Below are 11,311 nucleotides of genomic sequence, written 5' to 3' on the forward strand. Positions count from 1 at the left end.
AACGTCCAAAATACTGGGCCTAGAAGAAAGACAGCACTTGACTTTTATACACACTTCACAAAAGGGGGTGGGCTAGCTTGAAGCAAGCTTACAGTGGCATGAAAGCAGGGATATAGAGGCAGGACAAACTCAGGATTGCACATGACCATTGCCAAGCAACCCAGATGTCCGTTATCTAGGTTTGCCCAGGCACAGGCTTATCCCATAACCTTCACTATGGTGCCCAGGTGGCCGTAACTCAGGCCAGCTCAGAGGCTCATGACCTTCACTCTACTGCTTAGATAAAACAATACTTGAAGTCACTAGTTACAGAGAACAGGAATCTATAAACTCATTCCATAAAACAAAGGAAAATTTGTTTTTCTTCTCCCTATGTTGAGGGAGTACTGGGAGAATCTCCAGAGCACATTAGATAATATTATCAAGAATTTTCCTGGGTCTGGCCTGTGCCTATTGCTGCCTCTGGGACAAGTCAGCCTAATACAGAAAAACTTATTTCTCTTTCTAGTTTTATTTTTCTTTGATTTCCCACCTCAACAGAGCCACTGGTGGCCGCAGAATACAGTCCACATGTCTTAACCAGGCTTACAAGACTCCAAAGGTCTGGCTGCTCCCCACCCCTACTCCCTGCCTTGTCTCTCCCACACTCCCCCAACAGCTTCTCTGGAGCCAAGTCAGCCAGCCTCCTTCCAGCTTCAGGCCTTTGAACATGCTGTTCTTTCCACCTAAAAAGCTCTCTGCACTTCCCCCAGCCTAGTTCCCTGCTTGTATAGATTGTTCCTCTAATGTGACTCCTGGAAAAGCCTTCCTTGCCTCCCAGGCTAGAGCAGAGCTCCCATTAACAGCTCTCATACCAGCCTATCTTTCTCCTCCACTGCATTTGTCACATCCTGTGATCCTGTGTGCATCCTGTTCAATGTCTGTTTCCACACATAAAATGTAAACTCCAAGAGGATAGGAACTGTGTCTGACTCGCTGCCTTTCATGTCCCTTGTGCCTAGATGGGGGCCTTGTATCAAGCAGGTGCTCAACAAATGTCTGCTGAAAAAACGATGCAGGTGCGGTGGCTCACACCTGTAATCCCAGCACTTTGGGAGGCCGGGGTGGGTGGATCACCTGAGGTTGGGAGTTCAAGACCAGCCTGACCAACATGGAGAAACCCCATGTCTACTAAAAATACAAAAAATTAGGCCGGTGTGGTGGTGCATGCCGGTAATCCCACCTACTCAGGAGGCTGAGACAGGAGAATTGCTTGAACCCAGGAGGCGGAGGTTGTGGTGAGCCAAGATCATGCCATTGTACTCCAGCCTGGGCAACAAGAATGAAACTCTGTCTCAAAAAAAGAAAAAAGAGAAAAAAAAAGGACTAAGTGACTAAGAGGCAGGGTAGGAACTCAAGGCTCATCCTCTACACGGCCAAAGCACTTAGGCAGGAAAATTAAGTAAGTAATAGAGCTTCTCTGGGGCAGGTGCCAAAGGAAGTCCATCTCTGTACCTAGCACCTAGCTCCGGGCCTGGCCCATAGTAAACGCTCAGAGAATATTGCTAGCTGAATAAGCATTACTTCCATCTACACGTACTCCGCCCTCAGTGGTGATCTCATCCAGTCCCATTGCTTTAAATGTCACCTATAAGCTGATGACTCTCCAAATTATAGCTCAAGGCTGGCTCTCTTCCCAGAACTCATATATCTAACTGCATATTTGACATCTCCACTTGGAATATCTAATAGGCATCTCAAACTTAACATGGCCAAAGCAGAACTTCTTGTTTCCTCTGCCAGACTTCCCCATCTCAATCTGTTCTTCTCATTGTTCAGCTCACAAGTCTGGAGTCATCCTTGACTGCCTCTGGTTCCCTCCTATTCTGCATCCAATTCCTCAGCAAATCTGTCAGATTCCTTCAGAATACATCTGGAATCTGGCCATTTCTGCTCCATCTCTGCTACCACCTCCTTGTCCAAGCCAACATTCCTTCTTACCTGGACTGCTGCAATAGCCTCTAACCGCTCCCACCTCTCTCACTGCTCCCATCAGCTTCCCCACATTCCATCCTCATGCAGGGGCTGGGTCATCAAGTCTTGGCTCAGATGGTACCTTCTCAGAGAGGTCTTCCTAGAAAACTCTTTAAAACAAGACCCCTCATCCAGTGATGCTTGGTTCTCTTATTCTACTTTTTAAAATTTTTTTGAGGTGGAGTCTCACTCTGTCACCCAGGCTGGAGTGCAGTGGCACGATCTCAGCTCACTGAAACCTCTGCCTCCCGGGTTCAAGCAATTCTTCTGCCTCAGCCTCCCAAGTAGCTGGGACTACAGGTGCACACTGCCACGCCAGCTAATTTTTTGTATTTTAGTAGAGACGGGGTTTCACCGTGTTGCCCAGGCTGGTCCCGAACTCCTGAGCTCAGGCAATCTGCCCGCCTTGGCCTCCCAAAGTGCTAGGATAACAGGCGTGAGCCACCGTGCCTGGCCTATTCTACTTTATTTTTATCCATTGCCCTTATCAGGGATAAATATTTTTGCTTGTTTTTATTTTTATTCTCCTGCTATAAGTTCCATAAAGAGGAAACTTTGCCTATTTTGTTCTCGTGCATCTCCAGCACCTGAACAGGGCCTGACACCTAGCTCTCCCTCAGAAATCTCCCCAGAGATTATAACTGAAGGGCTAAATGAACTCTGAAAGAGTTTTGGAGAGTCAGATTTTCTCCCAGTCAATGAATCAGAATCTAGATGCCAGAAATCAGATACCAACTACCTATTTTCTTGTTTGGAGCCCTAGAATAATTAAGAGTTAACGCAAGACCACTTTGCATATAATTAAAGAGTGACACTGAGATCACCTACTGAGTCACAGAGGCCTTGTTAGCTCCTAGAGCAGACTACAGATCCCGCCTCTTAGTCTACACGGGAACTAGCCACTTGATCTGTAATTGTTGCTCTTTCCGTTCCTTCATCTGTAAGTAGGCCTGCCTGCCTTGTGGCCTTTACATGGAGCTGTGAGCTTGGGATCTGTGACATTCAAACTCAGTCCAGATTGTTTAGGGTGGTGCTTTTCAACTACTGGAGAGTGATTTCACCCTCCAGAAGACATTCAGCACCATCTGCAGACATTTTTGGTTGTTGAAACTGGGGGTGTGGTGTGATTGGCATCTAGTGGGTAGAGGCCAAGGGTGCTGTTAAACATCCTCAAATGCATAGGACAGCTCCCCACAACAACAAAAAAAAAACTTTCTGGCCCAAAAGGTGAATAGTGCCAAGGTTGAGAAGTCCTGGTCTACGGGAACTCTAATGATAAGTGGTAGCTAGCATCACTGATCTTTGCCACATGCCCAGTACTGCTCTACATTCTCTATGTGTATCATCTCACTTAATCCTCACATTGTCCCTGAGAAACAAGAACTCTTATAATCCCCATTTTACAGATGAGGAAGCTGAGGCTCAGAGGTGGACTCACTTGCTTAATGTCACATGGCTTGGTAGGGACAGATGCACACCCGAGGCTGCCTGGTCTCAAAGTCTGTTCCTTTAATGTCTGTTCTGTGTTGCTCTGCCCTCTGACTGGGAGCTGAGGGGGCCTGTTAGTCCTCTCTGAATGTGTCTTCATCTGCTGCCCCTGTGGACAGGAGAGTGTTGGTCCACTCAGGCGGTGCTTGACTATTAGCCAGAAGGGAGGTTTTCTTTCCCTGAGTTGTCTCAGCCTTTCTGGCCTCACTCTCCCTGCACTGCAGTACAGTCCTTGGCTCCAAAGCTCAGCTCCACTGCCAGCCCCAGGCTGATGCCAGCCCTTCTCCATGGGGTGGAAGCTTCCGGATTCAGACCTAGGCCTTGCATTCTCTCCTACAGGGTACCTTCTTTCTGGATGGGATTTTCAATCAACTCTGGGACCTGCAAGGTCACCTCACACTTCCTTTCAGATAAGGGAAGGTTAGAGCTGCTAGGGTGGTCAAAGGACTCATGGTTCAAGGAAGTACTCAAGGTGCCAGAAAGCTAGACAAGTGATTGCTGGACTGGGCTGGGAACAGAGTGATCCTGGGGCAGTAGTGAGGCACAGGCCACGGTCCTACTTGTGGATGAGGTGAGGAGAGCTGCAGACCCCGCAAGGAATCCCTCAGCCTGCCTGTGAGTAACAACTCTGAAGGGCTTTCTGAGGGCCCTGGGAAAGTCTGATGACCGGAGTTGAAAGGTGATTCTGTCCAAGGAAGATCACGATGGCCAAGGACCAATGTAGGGTCAAGTTTGAGGTGTCTGTTGCTGAGGAATCAAGGCTGAAGTACTCTGAACTATCCATCCTTTCTTCCATCCATCCATCCATCCATCCATCCATCCATCCATCCATCCAACATATATTTAGGGAGCTCCCACCAGAGGCCGAGGATGCTTAGTATCTTCAGGGACATCGCTCTGTTCGGAGGCATCAGCTCCCTTTGTTTAGGTGTTGCTCAGAGGTTCCATCTACCATGTGGGACTGTGGAGTCAGACCAGGATTCAAATCCCAGCTCTGTCACTTTCTGTCACTGACTTTAGGCAAGGGACTTCATCTCTTTGAACCTCATTTTCTTCATCTGTATAATAAAGAGACGAACAGTTCTTACCTTGTAGAATTGTTATGAGAAGCCAATGAGATAATGTGTCTAAATGTCTGGCACATGGTAAGGTCTCAATATACAGTGGCAATAGCTACTATTTATTATACCATGGCTAGGTCTCTAGATGCATTATTTAATATAATCCCTCCACCAACCTATAACGAAGATGTGATCTCCATTTAAAAATCAGGAACCTACGAGGTGGGTGGATCACCTAAAGTCTGGAGTTCGAGATCAGCCTGGCCAACATAGTGAAACCCTGTCTCTACTAAAAATACAAAAATTAGCCAGGTGTAGTGGCAAACGCCTGTAATCCCAGCTACTCGGGAGGCTGAGGCAGGAGAATCGCTTGAACCCGGGAGGGGGAGGTTGCAGTGAGCTGAGATCGCACTACTGCACTCCAGCCTGGGTGACAGAGCAAGAGTCCGTCTCAAAAAAAAAATAAATAAAAATAAAAAATAACAATCAGGAACCTGTACCTTGGAGAGGTTAACTTGAAGGAGCTCATAGCTTAGGTTGATTCCAAAGCCCGTGCTCTCAGAAACGTTAACAACCCCTAGTTATAATTTCCTGTGGCAAGAATGAAAAATGCAGGTTTTCAGGCTTAGAAGGATTTTTAAGCAAGTTTATCAGGCAGGAGTAGATACAGTAAGTTGCCAAAATGTGTGATGCTACAGAACCCCATATGGGCCACTTCAGGGGGACCTGGCGAAGGAATCTCACATTTATTCTAGGAGCTTGGGTTATTGTAGAACATTTTTTTTTTTTTTAATCTGCCTTAGGTTCTGAATCCTTTTGTGAATCTGATGGAAGCTAAGGATCCTCTCTTTGGAAAAATGCCTGTAAGCACTACATACATTTTTGTGCACAATTCCAGAGGGCTTGGAAAACCTTTGCAATCCGGCCATGGACCCCATTTCAGAACCCTCCTCGAGGGTAGCATTTTCCAAGTGCAGGACACATATCACTCATAGTGTCCAAGATCAGTTTAACAATGCAAAAACAAATGTTTTATATTCTAGTATTTATATTTTATAGTTACCTTCTATTTATGGCCAATGAGACTGGCTTTCCATTTATGGTAATGATATGAATTTGTCTTTTAAAGGCATACTTATTAGGCCGGGTGCGGTGGCTCACGCCTGTAATCCCAAAACTTAGGGAGGCTAAGGCAGGCGGATCACTTGAGCTCAGGAGTTCAAGACCAGCCTGGCCAACATGGCAAGACCCTGTCTCTACAAAAATAGAAAAATTAGCCGGGCATGGTGGTGTGCACCTGTATCCCAGCTACTCAGGAGGCCAAGGCAGAAGAATCGCTTGAACCCAGATCGCGCCACTGCACTCCAGTCTGGGCGACAGAGTGAGACGCCATCTCAAAAAAGTAAAATAAAATAAAAAGTATACTTATTTTAAAAATAAAGGGAGTTCAAATAAAATTATTAAATAATATATTATATACAGTATTATTTTTTATTTTTTATTTATTTATTTTTTTTGAGAGAGTCTCGCTCTGTCTCCCAGGCTGGAGTGTAGTGGTGAGATCTCAGCTCACTGCAAGCTCAGCCTCTGGGGTTCACGCCATTCTCCTGCCTCAGCCTCCTGACTAGCTGAGACTACAGGCACCCACCACCATGCCCAGCTAATTTTTTATTTTTATTTTTAATTTTAGTAGAGACAGGGTTTCACCATGTTAGCCAGGATGGTCTCGATCTCCTGACCTCGTGATCCGCCTGCCTCGGCCTCCCAAAGTGCTGGGATTACAGGCGTGAGTCACCATGCCCGGCCATATAAGGTATTATTAATGAACAGTTACATTATTACATTATAATGATAGTATTATCATAGTAAAAATTAAATAAATAATAATAGAGTTAGTGTAGATATGGAAAAAAGTCATGAGGATGATTTAGGAAATTTCCCTGGGGTTTCTACTTAGTGGAGTCACCATGGCTTTACTTTAGTGTCATCTGCATTACCAGGGTCCTCACTTGTTGTCAACCTATTTCTTCCTCAAGAGAGGTACTATATAGGGATATTATAACTCCTCAAACCCTGAATCTCATCATTAGAAACATGGAACTGGAAAAAACTGTTGATTTAATTGATATGCATATGTTGAACCTGAAGAGGTTCTAATTATTCCCATTTTTTTCCTTTTTTTTTTTTTGAGACGGAGTTGCCCAGGCTGGAGTGCAATGGTGTGATCTCGGCTCACTACAGACTCTGCCTCCCGGGTTCAAGTGATTCTCCTGCCTCAGCCTCCCGAGTAGGTGGGATTACAGGCATGTGCCACCACGCCCAGCTAATTTTGTATTTTTAGTAGAGATGGGGTTTCTCCATGTTGGTCAGGCTGGTCTTGAAATCCTTACCTCAGGTCATCCACCCTCCTTGGCCTCCCAAAGTGCTGGGATTATAGGCGTGAGCCACCGCATCCGGCCTATTCCCATCTTTTTCTTTCTGGAGTTGTGTGCCTCTGCTCAAATTGTTTTATTTTTATTTTCTGAGATGGGGTTTGGCCATATTGCCCAGGCTGGTCTCCAACTACTGAGCTCAAGCGATCCCCTCGACTTGGCTTCTCAAAGTGCTGGGATTACAGGTGTGAGCCACCATGCCCAGCCACAAATTGTTTTAAGGAGTAATGAGAGTAGATGGTCAGAGGAAAATGTAGAAACGTTAACAGGAGGCTTCCAGATACATGATTAACCTGATAACTTATTTATGGACGTTCAAAAAATACATTACAGGCATTTCAGAGCTGGTTGTTCAAAACCTTGCTGTGGCCTTTGGGATAGTTCTATAAACTGACAATTATTGATAAGATTCATTGATCATTTACTATGTGCCTCACATGTGCTGACAGAATTTCAAATGTTTAATACTGCTAACAAGCATATGAACTGGTTTCGTTTTACACTTAGTCCTCCTTTACTTAAAGAAGACATTCAAATAGCTAGTAAATGACAGTGCTGGGATTTAAATCCAGATCTGACTTGCCCCTCAACTCCCCAAGATCTTGCTTTTTTAACCACTTCGTGCCTCCTCCCTAAGCCAGAGGGGACGTCATCTCTCTAACGGCCGCCTTTTCGTCCATTAGGATACTTCCTCCTCAGAGATAAATCCCAACCAAGAATCTCTCCCACACAGGAAAGACCCTCACCTGAGCAAGAAGCCTCACCCTGGACAAAAACCCCGGGGCTCAACACTCCCAAATCCACCCGGATCCCCATCCCCACCCCCTTAAAGGATGTCGGCATTGCTTGGCAGAGACCCCACTCTTGGGGATAATCCCTTAATTCGGAAGGAAACACCCTCCCTCCTTGAAGCCCTCCCTCAATCCTGAGGATGCCCTCTCCTAAATATTTCAGAGCAGAACCGACTACAAATGGGGCCCAGTGCAAAATGAAAACCTAATGGTCCCTCCTGTGAGACTGCACTGATGAGACCCACGAAGCCGGCCCTGCTTCAGAGACACCCTTTCAGGAAAGGGAGAGGCCACTTCTGTCGTAATCCTGCTAACCTGGGTTGCGAGATCATGCGACCTGTCGTGGTGGGGGGGTGGGGGCAGGGATGGCCACCAACTTCTAGAGACTGTTGTTCGAGAACACATCCTGGGACAACCTCCGTGAATTTGGAATCACTTCCCTTGGCCCCGGCAGAAGCTCCCTTCCTACCTCTCCAGACAGCTGGGTGGTCCTCGTAACCGGGCCGGGGCTCCACCTTCTGGGTGTGTGGGCCTCGCCGCGTGGGGCCCATTGCCGGGGCAACCGACGCCGTGAGCGGTGCATTGTGGTCTGCAACAAAATGCAGGAGAAAGATCCTGAGGGAACCATGGAGTCCATGGGCCAATGGAAGAATGCTGTGGGCTGCGTCAAGCCAATAGGGTCGCGCGGCGAGGGGCGGGGCCGGCGGGAGTAGGGCGGGGCCTGAGCACTAGGCGGCGGCGACTGGCGTGGGGCTGCTTAGATGCGCCACGGCTTCGGTAGCGACGGCAGCTCTAGCCGGGCTGAGCTGTGCTAGCACCTCCCCCAGGAGACCGTTGCAGTCGGCCAGCCCCCTTCTCCACGGTGAGAAACTCGGGGGGCCGGGGGTGTCCTCGCTGCCTTATTTCGCCCCACTCCGGACTTAGCCCGCCGCGTAGCCCGCGCTTCCTGAGAAGTGGGATGGGGGGGGCGTCGTCCCGTGGTGGCGCCGTCCGGGGTGGGGGCAGTTAGTGCCTGGGGGGGCGCGGCCCAACTCCTCAACCCCTTACCCCAGGCCTTGCCCACTAGGTAACCATGTGCGACCGAAAGGCCGTGATCAAAAATGCGGACATGTCGGAAGAGATGCAACAGGACTCGGTGGAGTGCGCTACTCAGGCGCTGGAGAAATACAACATAGAGAAGGACATTGCGGCTCATATCAAGAAGGTGAGGATGGGCGCGGGGGCCGAGGCGCAGCCGGGACCAGGGGTTCCTTCCCCCGATCCTGCTTTCCCAAGGGCGCCTGACAGGTCCCGGGAACACCGCTGGCGGCTTGGGGCGTAGAAGCTTCCAGAAAGGACGCAGATGCATTTTGCGCTCCTCTGGAGAAGACCAGACCCCCGGCGTCCGAAGTTTTTTTTTTTTTTTTAATTACCCAGCTCCGCGGGGGGAAAGCGCCACCTAGCAACGGTATCTAAGATCAGGGAGCAGCGGTTCCCCCTTCTGTGTGGCTCCTGCGCCGAGGATCCATCTGGGTGTTCCGGAGGGGGGAGCTGCGTGGGTGTTTCCAGCCGGGCCGGGAGGAGATCTTGCCAGCCTTCCAGTGGGGAGCTGAGGGAAGGTGGGTGGTGGCGGGGCTGGGGGCTGGGGTGGGGGCTTGGTAAATGGCAGTCTAGAAAGCCGGCAGGACTGCCAACTTCTCGATCAGTGTTTGCTGGAAGGGAAGAAAGCTGGCAGCCTAAGCCGTGGGAGGGTTCCAGTCGAGAATGGGAAGATGAAAGACTTCAGATGGAACAGAAATAAATGCCTTTTTTGACAAACGCGGCAGTGCGTGCGTCTAGCTTGCAAGAGCGTTACTCCCCTTCATAGCTTTAAAAGAGGTTTTCGCACTGCGTGCAGTTAGAGTAGCTAAATCTTGTGTGACGCTCCACAAACACTTGTAAAAATTTTGTAGAGAAAGATTACCGTTGCCACCCAATGCCCCCCACAGGCATTCTACTCCCCAGTACCTCTTAGGGTGGGAGAAATGGTGAAGAGTTGTTCCTACAACTTGCTAACCTAGTGGACAGGGTAGTAGATTAGCATCATCCGGATAGATGTGAAGAGGATGGCTGTTTGGATAATAATTAAGGATAAAATTTGGCCAGTTGACAGATTCTGTTTCTGGCATTTCTTACAGCAACAGTGGAGTGCTTCAGTATTGTGTCCCTGTAAATTTAATTTTGATCCGCAATCATTTGGTATACAATGCTGTTTGAAATTTTATCCTTTTGGAAAAGTCTTGTGTTGCAGGGGTGCAGTTAAGATCTTTGTGATGAGGAATGGGATGGGCTAATTTTTTGCCGTTTTCTTGGAATCGGGGGCATGGCAAATACAGTAGGGTAGTTTAGTCTCTACACAGAACATGATAAACTACACCTGTTGATGTCACCGTCTGTCAATGAATATTATAGAAGGTATGAAGGCGTAATTACCATAATAACAAAGCACCCTGTCTTTAAGGCTGACCTTTCGTCCTTTGACCTCCTCAGCCTCCATTCCCATCTTCGCTCAGAGTGCAAGTATGTTTGTATTAATGTACTATGTAGGCGGCTTGGAGCTGGGGAACATTCTTTCATTCTAAGAATTCGCAGATGCTGACGTTCCTCCTTTCTGCCCCTACAGGCTCTGGCTTATCCAAGAGGCAAACACTGACCTCTGGTAATTAAAATTCTAGTTCTTTTGTCTTTCCCAGGAATTTGACAAGAAGTACAATCCTACCTGGCATTGCATCGTGGGGAGGAACTTCGGTAGTTACGTGACACATGAAACCAAACACTTCATCTACTTCTACCTGGGCCAAGTGGCCATTCTTCTGTTCAAGTCTGGTTAAAAGCATGGACTGTGCCACACACCCAGTGATCCATCCAAAAACAAGGACTGCAGCCTAAATTCCAAATACCAGAGACTGAAATTTTCAGCCTTGCTAAGGGAACACCTCGATGTTTGAACCTTTGTTGTGTTTTGTACAGGGCATTCTCTGTACTAGTTTGTTGTGGTTATAAAACAATTAGCAGAATAGCCTACATTTGTATTTATTTTCTATTCCATACTTCTGCCCACGTTGTTTTCTCTCAAAATCCATTCCTTTAAAAAATAAATCTGTTGCAGATGTGTATGTGTGTGAATTACAATTTGTTCAAATAACAGCGTTGAAGATGGTCACTTGATCAGAGGTCCAGGTTGGTGGGGATGAGTCCATCCTTACAGAAGTTAAGTTTCTGTGGGGCATTTCAGTACTCTTTAGTCACATTCTCACCCATCCTGCAACTGTTGTGCACGTTGAGAAATGCAGTGCATGGCAAAGAAACATTTAAATTAAATCTTAGTCCTAATCTGAAATCAGTGTTTATTTGTTAAGACAGTGCTGTAGAATGTTCTGGGTCTTTGGCTTCAGGTGGTGGTGATAGATGCGTAGTAGTACTTGAAGCTTTCTATGGCTATAAAATGGAAATAAGCTCAAAACAAAGTTGGGATAATGAAATGGATTCCAGGACCCCTGTCTAGCCC

The 11,311-nt window shown here is 47.5% G+C and overlaps 1 protein-coding gene and 1 long non-coding RNA gene across 3 annotated transcripts; one reads left to right on the top strand and one right to left on the bottom strand.

Moving 5' to 3' along the window:
- Nucleotides 1-3,438: 3,438 nt before the first annotated feature.
- LOC115837005 lies at nt 3,439-8,341 on the bottom strand. Its single transcript, XR_004032070.1, has 2 exons — nt 8,255-8,341; nt 3,439-4,559 (listed from the first exon to the last, which is right to left on the bottom strand). It is a non-coding gene; the product is annotated as an uncharacterized LOC115837005 (long non-coding RNA).
- A 172-nt stretch (nt 8,342-8,513) lies between these two features.
- DYNLL1 (dynein light chain LC8-type 1) lies at nt 8,514-10,919 on the top strand. Of its 2 annotated transcripts, none has more exons than XM_012509900.2 (3): nt 8,514-8,647; nt 8,838-8,989; nt 10,497-10,919. In XM_012509900.2, exons 2-3 carry the CDS (start codon nt 8,858-8,860, stop codon nt 10,632-10,634), a joined length of 270 nt encoding a protein of 89 aa, XP_012365354.2. In that variant the 5' UTR covers nt 8,514-8,647; nt 8,838-8,857; the 3' UTR covers nt 10,635-10,919. The 2 variants fall into 2 exon arrangements, with proteins under 2 accessions (XP_012365354.2, XP_003280331.2); XM_003280283.4 differs by having other exon boundaries at nt 8,852-8,989.
- The last annotated feature ends 392 nt before the right edge of the window (nt 10,920-11,311 follow it).

This window comes from Nomascus leucogenys, chromosome 10 (assembly GCF_006542625.1).
Source record: "Nomascus leucogenys isolate Asia chromosome 10, Asia_NLE_v1, whole genome shotgun sequence".
In the NCBI taxonomy this organism is placed as follows: Eukaryota; Metazoa; Chordata; class Mammalia; order Primates; family Hylobatidae; genus Nomascus; species Nomascus leucogenys.

Coding starts and splice junctions, on each gene's coding strand:
- DYNLL1 (XM_012509900.2), top strand. CDS start 8,858: ATGTGCGACCGAAAGGCCGTGATCAAAAATGCGGACATGTCGGAAGAG. Junction 8,990..10,496: donor TTGCGGCTCATATCAAGAAG/GTGAGGATGGGC, acceptor TGTCTTTCCCAG/GAATTTGACAAGAAGTACAA.